The sequence below is a fragment of the Lagenorhynchus albirostris genome, chromosome 5 (genome assembly GCF_949774975.1).
Source record: "Lagenorhynchus albirostris chromosome 5, mLagAlb1.1, whole genome shotgun sequence".
NCBI lineage: Eukaryota > Metazoa > Chordata > Mammalia > Artiodactyla > Delphinidae > Lagenorhynchus > Lagenorhynchus albirostris.
Genome location: NC_083099.1, coordinates 78637784 through 78656665, shown reverse-complemented (window position 1 = coordinate 78656665; position 18882 = coordinate 78637784). Strand labels below are relative to the sequence as shown.

Below are 18882 nucleotides of genomic sequence, written 5' to 3'. Positions count from 1 at the left end.
TATATGTAGGGAAGAACAAAAGTAAACAGAAAATTACAATCAGGAAAGTAAAGAATACTGTGCAGCATAGGAGGCGGGGGTTTGGGGAAGACCTCTCTAACACAGCAGCCATCTGAAATGGGACCGGTTTGGAAGGGAGCTGTGCACAGTACTGATGTTTAAGAGTAATTTAAAGCAGCATGAGTAAAAACCTAGAGGTAAAAAAGAGCATGGCACAGCCAAAGCCTAGAGATAGAATGGTGCTAGTTGAGGCTGGAAAAGCAGGCAGGGGAAGATTAGAGGGCCTTACAACCATGTTAAGGAGCTGGAAAAGACTTCCTAGATCTGTGGGGTTTTTGTTTGTACAAAAAAAAAAATTGTGACGTGGTATGCTTTTTTATCTCAACCGCTGGTGCTTAAATTTTCTAATTGTAAAAAAATCCAAATACAGATGAAGATAAATGAAAATTATGCCACCAGCAAACATTCCCCCTTCTCTGTCGCATCTCCCCCTCCACACTTCTGCCCCTAGAAATTTTACTCTCCAACAGTAATTCTTTGAGAAATTTGCTGAGATTCTAATTTTAAAGCCACTTTATTGAAGTATGATTGACATATAAAAAGCTGTACATATTTAACGTAAACACCTTGATGAGTTTGGAGACAAGTATACATCCATGAAACCATGACCAAAATCTATGCCATAAACTTATTTATAACCTCCAAAAGTTTCCTACCCCTCTAATTTTTTGAGACTCACTTTAAATCCTATTTCATTTCCATGTAATGCTTTGTGCTACCAGCTACAAATTATTCTGTAATTACCAATCCTGCTACATGAAGTGCCTATCACTGCTTTGTAAAAAAAAATTATTTTCATGCTTCATGATCAAACTAGAGATTTAAACTCATGATTAAACTAAAGATTTTCCATAATAAATTCATTCTCTTTACCCCCGAACTATTTCTTCTTGCTCTTCTCCCCATTTCTGTTAATAGTGCCATGATACTACCTAGATGACTTCCATCACTTCTGTTTCTTTTCTGATCCCTTTACTTACTGCCTCTGTACTGGTCTTATTACAATATTGTCTTCATCACCTAATTTCTATACACCATATTCTCTGATACCTTTCACTTACCCATAGAAGCAATTTCTTGAAAATCTTGGAAGTCAGTGATCTCTATAAGCTCAGCTTTGTTCTACCTTTCTAATCTGATTTCCTGCTACTTCCCAGCACCAGCTCTCTGGTCCAACCAGTCTTATTTCCTCACTTCCCTTTTCTCTTTGCTACCTGTCAATCATCTATCATTGGTGGATATCATATGAACTTCATGTTTGTTGCCAAAATTTTGGAAAACGTGTATCAAGTTTCTTGGGAGCTGTAAGATTTGGAAGAATTTTCTACAGACTAGCTCTTGGATCCAGACATTTCAAATTTCAAATCTTGTTTCTTCTACATTATCTATATATTTCTAATATTGACATAGTATATAATTTGTAATATGATCTTCAGCCCTGCACTTCCATGTCAGATTAATGCTGAGTTGCATCAGGGTGGTGGGAGTTTTCCTAGGAGCCATTCCTATACCTAAAAGGCTTTCAATAACCTAGACATGGTAGTGATTGTGAATCACGTACATAAGTCTACTAAATTCTAGATGTACCCCCATCTTAATTTCCCCTTGTCCAGATTCCTGAAATGCCTATTCACTACAATGTCACTTAACTGGAAAAAAATTACAGTGGAAAGAGAAAGGAGTTTAACTTGATTGTGGTTAAAATATTTTAGTTTCACAAACTTAAAACCCATGAACACATGCCTCACTTAAAGAAGGGCTGATAAAGAAAAATTAAAAATGTAAGAGATAAAGATTTGTGTAGATGGACTTACCTCATTTTCTCTAGATTTTCCTTTTTGTATACTAAGGATATGATTTTAACTTACTAATTCAGTTTTTTATTACATATTATCTAAGCTTAGATATATTTGTTTACATATCATCTAAGCTTAGATATATTTGTTTTCATATGCAAAAGTATATCAGAGATGATCTTCTTGCCTTTATTCTTTTTCTTACAGTATTCTTGTGTTGTCCTTTGCCTGCTGACAAGAAATATCTCCTAGACTTACCCTCTACTCTAGACTTTTCCCAGCCCACTCCCTATGTCAGACTTACTTGCTAGCATTTAATTCCTTTAAAATCTAGCTCTCTGATGAAGAACAATTAACTTATGCAAATGTATAGATGAGTGAATGTGCTATCTCACAGATATAATATGAAACTAGTTAATAGGTTTTGTCTGGAGATCAAATGAGAAAGATGTAGTTTTTCATCTTAAGTCTAAACCTTGATGAGAAATTTCGCTCTATGCAAGTATTTAGTTAGGGCCTTTCCATGTAAGATGTGTATATTTCAAACATATTTGTGAAATTCATGCATTATATCTTAAAAACTAATACAGTAAGAATATAGTTCAAGCATAATGATTGTATTTGACTGAAGTATAATCACAGCTTAATACAGGAAAACAAATATACACACTCCACTTATAGGTAGCAGCTCTATTAGTTGTTTACAGTTCTTATTACTAGTTGTATTGAATGTGTTTGTAGCAATTCTATTTTCCCCAAAGTAGATATACTGTCACTTGAAACTGCTGAATATAGCATGGAATCTGTCTAAGCCCTTAATAGCTAGACACGTGGGAAGCTATTAAGATTTTTAGATATTTTAAAATTCATTGAATTAAAAAAGCAAAATACAATTCTCTACAGGTACTATCAAAAAAATGAAATTTTGTCACATGCTACTGTCATGAATTCAAACTCTTGCCAGACTCCCTTCTTTTATGGAGAGATTAAAAGAATGTACTTCTTTGGGAAAATCCAATGATCTAGATACATAGTTCTTAATATAGTAGGATAACCTAGAAGAAATGGATAAACTCCTAGAAACATATAACCGACCAAGACTGAATCATGAAGAAACAGACAGTCTCAACAGACCTGTAACTAATAAGGAGATTTAATCAGTAATCAAAAATCTCTCAACAAAGAAAAGCCCACTTATCTTTTTAAATTTAATTTCACATTAATTTATCTTGATTGTCTTGACAACAAATTCTCATCAATGATACGGAAATTTGAACTAAAGCACTAAATCACTGAATTTTAGAGTGAGAAAACACCTAAAGATTATCCATCCCAGTAGCCATCACTTTAGTCTGTATCAGAATCACTTGGAGGGTTTGTTACAACCATTCTCAGAGTTTCTAATTCAGTAGGTCTGGGATGGAGTCTGAGAATTTGCTTTTAAATAAGCCGCAGGTGATAATAGTACAAATGCAGTTTTGCATGCTGGGATGGAGAAAACAATGTTCTTTCCTCCTGTATAGGGAAAAAGCCAGTCCTTCCTCCTTCCATGTTTCTCCTGTGCGTTTCCTTTACTTTCACACGACTACCACACTCACAACACTTCTGACACCAGATGAGTGGAGGTTTTCTCCACAAACAAGCAAGTCTCTGAGACACCAGCTGGGTGTTCCACAATTTAACGCAATTCGGACACTATCTACATGGAAATAGTGTCAGATCACACAGGGTAAGTTCTCAGTCCAATGAGACTGTCCCCTCCCGCTCTTTCAGATGCCAATCCCAAGTCACCTGTTCTTCCGACCTGAGGTTTCCACAACCTCCTCCTCGGGTTCAATTAATTTGCTACAGCAGCTCACAGAAATCAAAAAAACTGTTTACTTACTGCTTAGCAGTTTCCTATAAAAGGATATAGCTGAACATCCGATGGAAGAGATGCCTAGGGCAAGGAACGTAGGATGGGACGTGGAGCTTCCATGCCTTCTCCAAGAGCTCTCTCCCACAGCTCTGCCTGCTCAACCCGGAAGCTCTCCAAACCCCCACCTTTTGGGTTTTTAATGGAAGTTTCCTTACACAGGTGTGATTAATTAAACCATTGCCCATTGGTGATTGAACTCAATCTCCTGCTTCTTTCTTGGCCCCAAAAGTAGGGGGGTGGGGCTGAAAGTGCTAACCCTCTAATCACCTGGTTGGTTCCCCAGCAAGAAGCCCCTATCCTTAGGTGAGGCCCCCAATCACCTAATTAACAAAATGAAAGACACCTGTGTTGCTCTTGTCAGGAAATTCCAAGGATTTTAGAGCACTGTGCCAGAAACAGGAATAAAGACCAAATAGATATTTATCATAAATCATAACATACATACGTAATATGGTTAATCACAATCCTGGTTAAATTTAATTCTACCTACATTATTTCTGTATCTGTGTAGCTGGATATGGCTGGAGAATATATAACCAGACTAAAAAGTCTCATTTTGAAATAAATCATCATTAACCTCAAGTGGGTTCCTGTGCTGCTGGGTAGTCCTCTGTCCACCCTCTTGAACAATAATTACATATTTTCTCCACTCTCCTCAGAGCTCCCATACCTCCTCCACTGTTTTCAATCTTAGCTAATGACCATGTGTCCTCCTTCACTGAGAAAACTGAAACGATCAGATAAGAACTTCAGCAGCTGCCACCACCATGTCTACCAACCTGTCTGTCTGTATCTCCATGGTCTCTACCTTTTTTCCTGTTGTGACTGAACTGTAAGCTCCTGACTTGGTGAATGTCTCCAGTTGTACACTAGATTCTACTCCCTTTCACCTACACAAGAAAGTCAATCCAGCAATTTTTCCTGTTTCCTTTATATAATTATAATAAATATTCATCATTTTACTAGATCAGCATACAAACATGCTGATATTTCTCCCATTAAAAGAGAAAAACCCTCCTTGAATCTATTCTCCTACAATGCCCCATTTCACTTCTTTTTCTTTAGTGCAAAATTCCTTGAAATAGTTATGTTATATTCACTATTTCCAGTTTTACTCTCCCATTCTCTCTTGAGTGCATTCTAATCAAACTTTCCCCCACACCAATCAACAAAAAGCTCTATATAGGTCATCACTGACCTCACTGCTAAATCCAATGGTCAATTCTCAAGTCACATCTTACCTGACACATCAGCAACATATTGCAGTTTACCATTTTCCCTACCTTATAACATTGCACTTTTTGCTTAGATTCCAGGATACTTTATTTACCTAGTTTTCTTCCACCTTTATAGCCATTCTTTTTCAGTCCCCTTTGCTCACTCCTCTACATTTCATTGGACTTAAAACACCAGCATGCTCAAAGACAGACTCCTTAAACCTCTTCTGTTTTCTATTTATATTCAAGCCCTACATGAAATCAGCCAGCCTCATTACCTTAAATGCCTTTTGTAATCTAATGGGTCATATATTTATACTTATAGTCTGGCCTATCCCCAAATTCCTGACATAGGTATCCAGTTATAGGTATATGACATACACTTGGATGTCTAATAAGTATCTCAAACTTATGTCCCAAACTGAGTTCCTAATATTCCTTTCCTTTCTCCCACAGTGTTTCCCATATCTGTTAATGGCAATTCCATCCTTCCAGTTTCTCAGGTCAAAAGCATTAGAATCAATCTTGACCACTGTATCTCTTTCACACTCTAACCCCAACTTATTGGCATATTCTGTTGGCTTGACCTTTATAATATACTCAGATTCTGACCATTTCTCACCCTTTATACTATTACCACCTGGTTTGAGCAAGCCTCTATCCATTTCTCACCTGAATTATTGTACTAACCTTTTAACTGCTCTCCTTTCTTCCAACCTTGACTCCCTTTAGGATATACCCAGCACGAAGAGTGATCCTGTTAAATGGAAATTAGATTATATTACTCTATTCTCAAAATCTTCCCATCTCATACCAAGTAAAAGTCTAAGTCTTTACTGTGTCCTACAAGAACCTACATGACTTAGCTCCGTATTATCTCTGATCTCATCTCCTATAAGTCTGCCCGTAACTGCTCCAGAAGGTCAAGATCTGTGAATAGTTTGAGATTTTACTTTACTTGCAAGCTAATAAATTTAAGTTGCCAGTTTCATGGATGCTGATAGAAGACGTGAGACTCTTGGATCAGAGATAAAGGATAATCACAGTTGCCAGAATATTTTGTGCTGGTTTCCTGAGCCTTAATTCCACAGTACAATGCAAAGAAGCCTCCTCTTCTGTATAAATCTGCTCAGGCTGCCTTAACAAAATACCACAAACTGGGTGACTTCAACAACAGAATTTTATTTTCTCACACTTCTGGAGACTGGAAGTCTCAAATCAACATACCTGCAGTGTTGGTATCTGGTGAGAGCTCTCTCCCTGAGTTGCAGACACCTTCTCACTGTGTACTCATGTGACCTTTCCTATGTGTGGGGGAGGGGAGGGGAGGGGAGGGGGGAGAGAGAGAGAGAGGGAGAGAGAGAAAGAAAGAGCTAGGTCTCTGGGTGTCTCTTCTTATAAGGACACCAATTCTATCAGATCAGGGCCCTACCCTTATGACCTCCTTTAACCTTAAATATTCCCATAGAGGGCCCATCTCCAACTATCAATATTCACACTGGGGGAGGGGGGAGGGGTTTAATATATGAATTTGGGGAGGGGAAATGAACAAACATTAGTCCTTAACATCTTCTACTCTATTTAAAATTTAATCACACCCTTTTCCAAGAATTTCTATCCCCTTTTCTGCTTTATTTTTTCCTTAGTACTTATTGCTATCTAATCTCATATATATACTTATCGTATATATTGTCTGTCTCTATCATAGAAAGTTAGTTCTGTGAAGGTACGGATTTTTATCTGTTTTATTCACTATTTTATTCCCCTGTGCCTAAAACAGAGCCTAGAACACATGGTAAACCCTCAATAAGTATTTGTTGATTGAATGAATTAAGATTTTAGTGGGGAAGACTGGTAATTTGGAAAGCTGGAGAAGGTACACTTCTAGCCAGTAAGACCTCTTTTAGGAGGAAAATCCTCATTAATTGTCTGGTGAATTATTTACTGTAGACCGAATTGTTAATATCTTACTATAGAAGTCCTTAAATTTAAGCTTCCTTTGTAATGTGTATTTCTGAAATAGTAGAGGCTATATTTTGGACTTACTGAACTTTTTTTAAAAAATCATGTTACATCATCTAAACATGTTATTTTTAATTTTAAATACTTTATAAAGTACTTTCTAAATGGAATGTATTTTTATAACACCCTTCCTAAGTCTCTGGTACATGTACACTCCTGAGGTATATCAGCCTGGGATAACTTCCTTACTCTCTCTACATGATGTCAAAGGAGAAAGGAAAGAAAAGGCTGCTAGGGCGCTGCTTAGGGGAGAATCTGCAAATGTCCAAAGGTCAGTCTACCCCAAGTTACTTCCCAAGCTTCATTGTATCTTGTCTCTGGGACTGGTAAAAATCACCCATAGGTAATAGTTTGGCATGGATATTCAACCTTGGAGACTCTAGGTGAGTAAAACCATTTTTCTGTATAAAAGATGCATAAGCCTGCCTAAACACCAAAGCTAGTTTGGATTTTTTTTAATACAATCAAAATTGCTAGCATGAACTCTAGATATTTAAATTTCATGAAATATTCTGAGTGTTCATTTTCAGAAGAAGAAAAATAGCATTTTCTAGTGAATGAGTCTATAAAATAAAGAAGTGGAATCAGTTGGCATTATTTTTTCAGCTGGTTATTCAATAAATTAAAATTATAAATTTTCTAAAATTTGCTCTTTAAGAAAGTATTTTAATGAATACTATATAGTATAATGAAAGGATACTGGATTAGGAATTAGGAAACCTGAGTTCTAGTCCAGGCTCAGCCACTGACTTGCTATGTGACCTGGCCCAAGTCTCATCATTTTTCTGGGTCTCTGTTTTCTCATTAATATAATGAGAGGATTTGACAAGTTGATGTCTTAGACTCCTTTTAGACCCCACCTTTTATGATTCCAAGTTATTGCAACTGACGAACTCACAAATCTACTGATTTATGTATAATACTGCAATATTATGACACTATAGATATGAATTATCATAATATAAAACATTTATCACCCATAGATGAATAGCAGCTGTTTTAGAATTTCATGTGCCAGTGATATGAAATTGTTTTTATAGGTACATTCCTCTCATTGAAAGGAGCTGTCCTAACATTCTCCTGTATGGACCGAACTGGCAGATTAATGCAACCACCATATGAAGTCTGGAGGGATCCAAACAACATAGATGAAAATGAGAAATCTTGGAGAAGAAAGCTGGTCATGAACTGCCCCTCTCCATCCCAAGAAATAGGAGATCATCAGTATACAATAATCTGCTCAGAAAAACAAGCCAAAGTCTTCTCACTGCCTTCTCAGACTTGCCTCTATGTTCACAACATCACCGAGACATCTTTTATACTGCAAGCAGATGTGGTGGTCATGTGTAACAGTGCCTGCTTGGCATGCTTTTGTGCCAATGGGCATATCATGATAATGAGGTACTTGCCTTCTTTATAAATTATCTGGTAATCATAACAGTGCAAACAAGGTACAATTATGAAAAGTATATGTGTAATGTGCAAGATGTTATCAAGAAGCAACCTGAGATCACTGTTTCATTATGTTTGTGAATATTTTATTGCTCAAAAGTTTGAGGAGACTTTGAGTTTTTATTTGTTTTTCTTTGCTTTTTGTCTGTTTTTTGTTTTTGCTAAAAATGCTTTGCATTGTGAATGAAATATGTTAATTGACATCAAGGAATCTAAGGAAAGAGTGATTCTCCAGTCATTCACACATTCATTCAACATTTATTGAGCACATGTTATCTCCCAGATGCTATGCTAGGCACGGGATATATGAAGATGAATAAACTACAAGGAAAAGAAATGAACTGTTACCTTTACTATGTTTCATAGTACACACAAGAATTTTCCATACAGAATTTAATTTTATCCTTATAACTTCTCTAGGACATAGGAAAATAAAGTGTTATTTGCATCCTCCATTTTACATATGTTAACAAATTTGCCTGAGGTTGCAAGTCTAGGAAAAAGTGAGATCAATACTGAACAGTATACTAAAAGTCATTTTATTTTAACCTGCTCTAGCTATGTATTAAGAAATATACATGGAGGGAGAGCTTGGATGCGCTTTTGAACTGAAGTCGTAACTATATTGAAGGCTAGGTGGAAACAGATGTGAGGGATAATTGAGGGAAATTTGCTGAATGTAAAACCAATTGGTTGTGAAAGGTAATGGAGGTCTTTAAATCTCAGGGTTAGAAAAGAACTTAAAGGTTAAAAAGTTTTATCATGAACTTGGATAATAGTGAGGTCATTAGCAGATAAGAAAGTCAGAATTTAGAAAGACTGATAATGAGAAGTTTGGGAATGAATTGAGAATGAATGCTTGGAATGTGAGGTGCTTATATGCCAGCCTGCAGAAGTTTAGCCAGCAATTTAAGGTCTGGACTCTTAAAAAAATAGGGATGGAAGATACAGCTCTGGAAACCATTTACGTAAATGCATTAGTGAAAGTTGTAGCCGTGAATGAAATCATCAAAGAGGACACTATAAAAAAAGCGGAGAAATAGACTGGTCTTAGGACAAAAATTGAGGGGGAGGGGTGCATATGTCTACATTTATGTAGTGGAGAAAAAAGAAACTCCAGCAAAGGAGATTGAGAAGTCATCAGAGAGCTAGGAAAAGGATCAGAGTAGCAGAACTTCATGAAATGAAAACGACAGCAGAGTATCAAAACGATGGTCAAGAGGTAGTACAAGAAAAAACCCTAGATCTGGCACCTAGATATTAGTGATCTTTGAGAAAGCAAATCTTAGGAGCACGGTGGAGGTAAGACTAAATTTCAAGGGGGCAAGAAGAGGCAGTGGCATAGATCAGGGGCTGACAGACTACAGCCCCAGGCCATATCTACCCTGCCCTCCCCCCAATCTGATATTGTAAAGCTTGCAAGCTAAGAATGGTTTTTACATTTTCAAATTGTTGAAAGAAATCAGAGAAGAATATTTCATGATATGTGAAAAGTATATGAAATTCAAATTTTCAATGGCCATAAACAAAGGTTCGGGGAACACAACCACACCCATTTGCTTACGTACTGCCCAGAGGGGCTTGTGCACAGTAGGGCAGAGTCGAGTAGTTGCACTGGAGGCCTAAAATATTTACTATCTGGCTCTTTAAAAAAAAGTTTGCCAACCCCTGAGACAGTATTCTTTGGGGAAATTTTGGTAAAAAGAGAGATGAGAGACAGGAAAGTAGTTCGAGAGCAAACCTGGGTGTTTGAGAGTGTTTTTATTGTTATGTTTTATTTAATAGGGGAGACATGAGTAGATTTGTAAGCCAAGAAGTAGTTAATGAAGGAGAAAGTTTTGAAAACATAAAATCATTTATGGCCTGCTCATTCTCTTACATATTTCTTACTCTTTCTCTCTTCATCTGGTTTCTCTTTCTCAAGCTCTTTTTAAAGATTTCTGAAGGCCATTCCAGTCTTGTTTGAAAATAACGACTTAACTCCTAGACATGCCTTAGTTTAGAAGGAAAAAAAAATGTGTGTATACACTCCTCTGAGCTCACGTTTAGTCACTCAAAAATGTTATTTCGCAATTGAGTTTTTAGCTTGATAGTGACTACTTACCCTGTTTTTGCAAACTTTTAGTATGTCTTCTTTTCTTAAATGGTACATCTGAAAATTAATTTCTACTTAAATGAATACATGCTACATCTACATTTATGAGGAGGGGAATTTCTTGAGAAATGAAAAGCAAGAGTTTAAAAAGCAACAGGAGTCATAGCAATAGGAAAGATAAAATGATCTCTCTGTCTCTGCCCTTTGTAAAAGCTGTTTTACATGATAATGACTACTTTAATATTATGTCCTAGTGGAAACTCTTTGTGTTCACGAGGATCTCAAAAATATTTGAAAAGTGATTTTGACATGATTTTAGTAATGTGTAAGGTGTGGCTAGGAAACATGTGGCTTGAGTAACTGGAGTCTACAAATTGGCATGCTCCTGACCTTGCTAAGCATATTCCCAGATCTTTCCAGACCCTGTCAGAACTTAACTATGGGATTTTCCTGGCAGTCCAGTGGTTAGGACTCCGTACTTCCAATGCAGAACTTAACTACACTGAGCCCAATCTCCTCAAGTCCTAGTTTTCAGATAGTTGCTAGGTAGGTATGATTGCTCATGTGCCAATGTACCCAGACCTAGAAAAGAGTAGAGAGAGATGCAAGAGGCTTATCTATGTATAAAGTTCTCAAATTGGGCTGAGAGAGCCATTTTTAGTGGGAACCATCTTTAGTTACCTGACACTATTTCCTTATAAAAATGTCCTTGCACAGAAAAAAACTTTTTTTTTTTCATCTTTAAGAATACTTGTTTCCTAGACCTTAGCAATTGACTTACTCTTTCCTTTTCCTACCAAAAGTGATTACACCTGTTGTATTTTGTTGGCTTACTTTTATTATGCTACATAGACAACACAACTTATCAGGAAAGTCCATAGGAACCTCTTCCCCACTACAGCCCATTAATCTGAATGAATGGAAGTCTGTTTAACTGGGTGTGTTTTGGACTCATCCTAAGGATCTTTGTTACTTCAAACGCCATCACATGTATTTTTAATATATTTTTTTCATACTAAATCTTTGAAATTCAGTATATAATTTACACTTACAGAATATCTCAAATCAGACAAGCCATATATCAACTGCTCAATAGCCACATGTGGCTAGTGGCTACCATATTGGACAGCACAGCGCTAGGACCTCATGAAAAACTTATTCCTATAGCACAGATTTCAGGTCCCATTTTATATGGTAAGATTCTAGGGCTTAAGTTGTAATTACAAACTACTTTGATAAGAGAAATAAGTACTTTTTTTTCAAGGTGCTGGTTTTATGATCTGGGTTAATTTAAAATCATTGTGCACACTACAATTAGTAGAATGATTTCAAAGCTTGAGATTTAACTACAAGTTTATTTTTCTCTTTTTGGCATTAGAGATGTGCTTTAAAAGCATCGAGATTGGTTTTCTTTAGTAGTTTGTAAATCTGGCTCCAGTGACAGTATCCAAAAGTACATTTTTATAAATATGTAAGCAGAATCATTTGACTACAACATTAGGATAAGCATAGAGCCAATCAGTAAGACACTTGAGATGTGGTATTAGCTTGGATGTGCAAATTTTGATCTATTATTTGTAACTAATTCTGTTACAGCCCCCAGCCATGTTTGTTTATTAATCATCCCTTCAGTGCAGGTGCCCTAAGTCATAGGTGATTTTCACTTTCTGTGTATAGAGGAAGTAAAGGAATGGGGAGCAAAGCCACTCCATTCCCAGGCACAGTGAACAAGACCCACTTCATCAGTGTATAACCTCCTCAGACCCAGTTCTGCCTTAAAAAGAGACAATAGACCAAGTATGCAGGCAGCCACTTTCTAGCTGTGGTGTTTCTGCCATAATCAAAGATTATAACTGTACTGTAGGAACCTGTGAAATGCTCCAAAAAGCATTTTGAAATTGCTGGCCACTGCGTTTAATCCATCCTTCAAAGACATTTGCTAAGTATCTGTGTGGATTAAGATAGAAGAACTGTGCCCATAATTTTTTGTGAATATGATTTTATGTGAAAGTCTAGTTTACTACCATTGAAAATTCAAGAGGATAAAGAAACAACCATAAAGTAGTGGTATAAAAAGTATTGTTTCATGTAAGGATCTGCACATTTTATACGAAGAAATTAAAAGCTTCTAACAACTTGAAAATGAAATGTGGATTTGTTTTTTTCCATTCAGCCTACCTAGTCTTCGCCCAATGTTGGATGTTAATTATTTGCCACTGACAGACATGAGGATAGCACGGACGTTTTGTTTTACCAATGAAGGACAGGCATTATACCTTGTCTCTCCTACTGAAATTCAGCGGTTAACATACAGCCAAGAGATGTGTGATAATCTACAGGTAGGTCAGGCACATTTATGAATAAACATAGGACACAGTTGTAAAAAGAGAAAAAGTTAGAAAGATGTCTAAAAGCTAAAATATTATTGAGCCAGACAATAAATATGCCTGCCCTAGAACATGTTTTGAATATATGTTCATCATTGTGATGCTACCAAGTTCTAGTGTGGTTCCAGATATACACAGAAAAAAATAAGAAAAAACGGGATGTGCGAAGAATGTGATCATACATATCAATGGTTGTTTTGTGTGTTTTATTGGTTTTTTTGCCTATGGAGAATCCTCTGAAAGATTATGAAAATCTTCCTCCAGGGTGGGGAATATGTATGTACACACAAAAATTCTGCATACAATTCAGGGAGTTAATGAAATTTTTTTGAAGAAATCTTAATTGTGATTAAGAGCCATACAAAATAAATACATATCCTGTAGGTTAGAATTGGGCATTTGTCTTTGATCATAGCGGTTAAGCAGAACCTAGAAACAAATATAAAAGCCTATCTAACCTTGGAAGTAAATGTGGTCACAAAATGTTAAAAGGCATCTTAGCGATTTAATTGGTTTCTCCTCCTTATTTTAGAAATAAGAAAACTAAAACCCATTCATTACAATATGGAGGTTCAGAGCATAAGCTCTGAACTATTTAAGTAGCATTTTGCTCACTTATATAACTTTGGCCATTTTACTTAATCTACTACCTTGAAGCACTGCTGTGAGAATTAAGAAAGAATTCATATAAAGCACTGAGCACAGTGCCTGGAACATAATAAGCTTTAAAAATAAATAATAATAAATGTTATTCAACAAATACTTAGAGTTTTTTATATGCCTGGTACTTGGCTGGGCTCTAGGAACACAATCATAAACAAGATACGAGTCCCTACCTGTTAGTGTGGAGGGAGAGATAAGTAAACAGACAACCACAATACTCTGGAAAATGCTGTTATATGGCTGTGCCGGTGCTGGGGAGACATGTGAGAGGGGCACCTGGGTTGATGGAACAAAAGGGAAGGGGTAGTTAGAAAAAGGTTGTGAAGGATGAATAGGAGTTATCCATAGGAATGGATGGCTGGAGATGGAAAAGGTAATAATATTCTTGACAGAGCAGAGGCATGCAACAGCCCCAAGGTTCAGGCAACTTCCAACAAAGTGCTGAGTTGGGAAGTGGAGAGAGTGAAGGGTTGATGCTGGAGAGTTAGTCAGGAACAGAGCTTGGAACACCTTGTAAGCTCCTTAAGGAATCTGGCATTTATCCCCAGGGCAATAGCAAGTCATTGAAAAGGTTTAACAAATTTGTTTATTAAAGCTAATATTCTGGTTGCAGTATGGCAATTAGTTTTGTGGAATTAAGACTAAAAGTAGGGAGAAAAATTTGGAGGCTTTTTAAAATAATTAAGGCCAAAAATAATAGTGGTTTGAAATAAGGCAGCCAACAGTGAGGAGAGAGAAAAGTTAGCAGATTCAATGGCTATAAAGTGTAATCAGTCGGATTGGAGGGTTATTAGATGTAGGAGTGAAGGAAAGGAAGGAATTAATAATTATTCCTGTATTTCTGGGTTGGGGAACTAAGTAGATGGTGCAGCCATTTCCAAAGAGAAGGGATTCGGAGGAAGAGCACAGGTCTGGGGAGTAGAGGTGAAAGGGGATGATGATGACAGTCATGGTGCAAGTTCACAGACAAACTGATATTAGGTCAACGGTCTGACTTTGGGTTGAAGTTCCTTCCTCCAAACCAATGGTTCTCAAATTTTGGTCTGCTTTAGAAAGACCAAAGCAAGTTAAAACTTTTTAGGGCAAGTTAAAAGTTAGGAAAAGTTAGAGCAAGTTAAAAATACAGATAACCAGAACACATCTATGCAAATTTTGATTTAGCGCATGTGGAATAAAGCCAGTGCATCTGTGTTTCTAACAAGATATCTCCCCAGTCATTCTAAATTACATCAAATATTAAGAACAATTTTACCTCACCATGCAGTAGCTGCCTACTTTGACTCATTTAAATTATCTTGAGCTACTTCATTATTTTGTACGTGATATAAAAATAAATCCAGCCTTTCTCTACACACCACCTGGTTCCAGAAAGGGAACTAGGACAGGAAAGACGCTATGGTAATTGAAAAAGAATCAGAAGTCTAGATTGGCAGTCACTGATCAAGTGTAAATTAATCCTAGGGTGAATATTAGCTTCCCATGCTTTCTAATTGTAGAAGGAAGAAACGAAGAGGGCAGAAAAGTGAAAATTTTAGGATGTCAGTTCTTGGAGAAGGGAAGGGAAAGGAAGGAGATGGAGAAAGAAAGGCCAGAGAGAACTGGGAGCAAAGCAAAAATCACCAGGAAAATATATGGAGAACAGACTGCCTTTTCATGACATGCTCTAACCTGCCACCATGTTATCTTTTGATCTGTTACTTTACTCTTAGTCTAATGCTGTTTTCTTTTGATCTGATATAGGACATGCTAGGAGATTTGTTTACTCCCATAGAGACACCAGAAGCTCAAAACAGAGGCTTTCTCAAAGGACTGTTTGGTGGAAGTGGACAAACATTTGACAGAGAAGAGCTCTGTGAGTAACAGAAGACCTATTTCTAGACTAGCATTTTGCTTCTATACCATGAAAACTATTTGTTTACCAAACATGAATAAAATTGGTCACTTTCTATTAGATGCAATTCTAATAGTATATGCAATTCATAGTACATGCAATTCATACAAAAAATGAGTAAGCTAATAAATGTGTCATTTGCAGGTAGATCATACCTGCAAGGCAGGGTGAAGACATTTGATTACTAAAATCTGAAAAAATGTTTTTGAATCTGCCTGCCTTTACTTCTAGGAAACAGATTATTTATTCAGAATTCAAGGTTTACCAATGGTACAGAATAAATTACTTTAAAAAAATCTACCTGCGAAACTCTGATGAACAATAATCAAAATGCAGTAGAAAGATACTAGGGAATATTTTCAGAGATAAATTAAGAATACATTTTCCAGAATATCTCACCCACCATTTGGTCTTACAGATCAAAACTCCTTTTTTGAATTTTTAACTATGCAAAAGATCTAGGTACCTCCATACAATGGAATAGTATTCAGCCATAAAAGGGAATGACGTTTGATACATACTACAACATGGATGAACCTTGAAAACATCATGCTAAATTAAAGAAGGAAGACAAAAATGGCCACATATTGTATGATTCCTTTTATACAAAATGTTCTGAATAGACAAATCCATAGAGACAGAAAGTAAATTAATAGTTGCCAGGGACTGAGGCAAGGAGGGACTAGAAAGGGACTGCTAATAGGTACAGAGTTTTCTTTTTGGGGTGATGAAAATGTTCTAAAATTAGACAGTGGTGATAGTTGCACAAATCTGTGAATATGCTAAAAACCACTGAATTGTACACTTAAAAAGGGTGAGTTTTGGGAATCTCCTGGCAGTCCAGTGGTTAGGATTTGGAGCTTTCACTGCCGGGGCCAGGAGTTCGATCGCTGTTGTGGAAACCAAGATCCCGCAAGCTGTGCAGCATGGCCAAAAATTAAAAAAAGGGGTGGTGGTGAATTTTATGATATGTGAATTTTATCTCAATAAGCCTCTTATTTTTTAAAAAACTGATCTAGATTCCATTCCTAATGTTATATCCTTGGGAATTCTCACTAAATTTTTACTAAGAGAGCTGTTTTTCAATATTTAAAAGTTACTTCATTAAAATTAAGTGAAAATGCGCTTTGTAAATGATGGGGAAATTTTTAGTCTTTTATAAAGTTCCTACAAATGTTTATTAATGCCCATCATGCATACACCCCATTCTCTAGTATTTACATACACACACACACAGAGATTTTTGAAAAAACGACAACTGCGGCCTACAAAGACTGACAGCAAGATGAATACAGAAGATTGGAATGCCAACTTGGGCAGAAATTTAAATAAATGATCAGGCCTGAGATTGGAACAGACACTAATATGGGTTAAATATGAGGTCACAATAAAATTGTGAGCATCCCAATTCAGCAATGTCAAGAAATGCAATTGGGCTTCCCTGGTGGCGCAGTGGTTGAGAGTCCGCCTGCCGGTGCAGGGGACACGGGTTCGTGCCCTGGTCCGGGGGGATCCCACATGCCACGGAGTGGCTGGGCCCGTGAGCCATGGCCGCTGGGCCTGTGCGTCCGGAGCCTGTGCTCCACAAGGGGAGAGGCCACGGCAGTGGGAGGCCCGTGTACCGCAAAAAAAAAAAAAAAAAGAAATGCAATTATGCCGTATTGTATGGAACACCCCCCCACACACACACATAATAAGGCATATGGTACCAATATCTCTCTCAGTCTCTTTCATGGGCATTTTTCTTCGGTAAATGCTAACATCTGCAAATATATGTCTCTTCATGAGAATTATGACAGTAGAATTCAATGTAAGTACTTTGGTGATAAACTTGACTATAATTACTTGAATTACTGACAGAATGTTTTAAATTGCTATGGCTTGAACTCCCAGTTGGGGAAGCTTCAGCAGGAAAAGCATCACGCAGCCTCGCACAGCACATTCCTGGACCAGGTGGTATAGAAGGGATGAAAGGTGCTGCCGGAGGGGTGATGGGAGAGCTGACTCGTGCACGGATCGCACTTGATGAGAGAGGACAGAGGCTGGGAGAGCTGGAAGAGAAAACTGCAGGCATGATGACCAGTGCAGAAGCATTTTCCAAACATGCACATGAGGTAAACTGCCTAATAAAGGCATCTTCATACAGTAATAACTTTAAACATTTAGGTCCTGCAAAAGAAAGCCTAAACAGAGATGTCACTGAAAGTAATCCTGTGTGAGAGCCAAGGTAACTGGGATCTCATTATAAGTATTATAACTCCCCTCATATTGGGGGGAAAAAATTTTTTTAATACTATATTGATACTTCTTTACCTTAGAGGATTACTTAAAAGAAAATTATCCACTGGTTCTGGTACACTGGGTCTATATTGTGCATCAGCTGCTAAAAAGGTACTTAGGTTGATTACATGATCTCCCCCAACAAGGTGTGAGGGGGCAGTAGAGGCTGGGATCCACACACCCCTTTTTGTCTCAATCATTAAAAATCATTTCCTGTCAGGCAAATCTTTAGAGCTTGATTGGTTTTTTAAAAAGTCTTTCTATATGCACTTTATTTTAAAAAATAAAGGAAGTCTTATAAGTTTTGAGATTTTGATATGCATGATTAGCTCAATATGAGCTTGCTTTGATTAGCACTTTTAAATAATTTTTTAACATCTTATGGTGACTATTTTTTCTTTGCAGTTAATGCTGAAATATAAGGATAAGAAATGGTACCAATTCTAAACTTCTAAAGAAGCTATGACTGCTTTGAGAAACCATTATTCAGGGAAACCATATTTATTCCCGGCATCACTATTCAACTGCTAGAAGACAGTTTCTTCCACAAAATGTTCCATTACAGTCCATCTGAAGTTATCATAAGGGAGACTTATCAGAGACACTGTACAACCCAAAGGCTGGAACCCTGGTTAAAACCCCAAGATATGGCTGAATTTGCCTCTTCCCACGTGGAATGGAGCTATCATCTTGGCATGTCGTTTGCTAAGGATTTACATTTAGGAACTACGGGGAGTCCTGATTTGAAAAAATCCTGTACAAACAAAAACCATTAATGCACTTAATGAAAAAAAATTTTGCATGATAAATTAACATCTTAAGAGGAAAAGAAAAAAAAAGCATGTTGTGACAGAAGAAAAAAAGATTTATGGTAAACTATTTTTATAAATTGGACCACACCTGACAATTTAAAAAAAATCTGTGTTAGAAGATATCAGTGCATTTCAAGTACATTTGCAATACCCAACTGAAAAAACAAACAAAACCAGACTTTTCTTTTCATCTGTAACTTTCATTATCTAGAACATTATTGAATTCTTATGGCAAGAGTCTGATTAACATTCTTCTCTCTCCATAATATTTTACATTATTCACAGTTCT

At 36.9% G+C, this 18882-nt stretch overlaps 1 protein-coding gene across 1 annotated transcript in view; it reads left to right on the top strand.

The window, feature by feature from the left end:
* Positions 1–18624, top strand: part of STXBP5L (syntaxin binding protein 5L) — a 368748-nt gene extending 350124 nt beyond the window's left edge. Inside the window, exons 24-28 of the mRNA XM_060149320.1 lie at positions 8054–8414; positions 12734–12899; positions 15351–15462; positions 17395–17615; positions 18187–18624. Of these exons, the coding sequence (XP_060005303.1) occupies positions 8054–8414; positions 12734–12899; positions 15351–15462; positions 17395–17615; positions 18187–18228 (902 nt within the window). The 3' untranslated portion in view covers positions 18229–18624. The remainder of the gene's footprint in view (positions 1–8053; positions 8415–12733; positions 12900–15350; positions 15463–17394; positions 17616–18186) is intronic.
* The last annotated feature ends 258 nt before the right edge of the window (positions 18625–18882 follow it).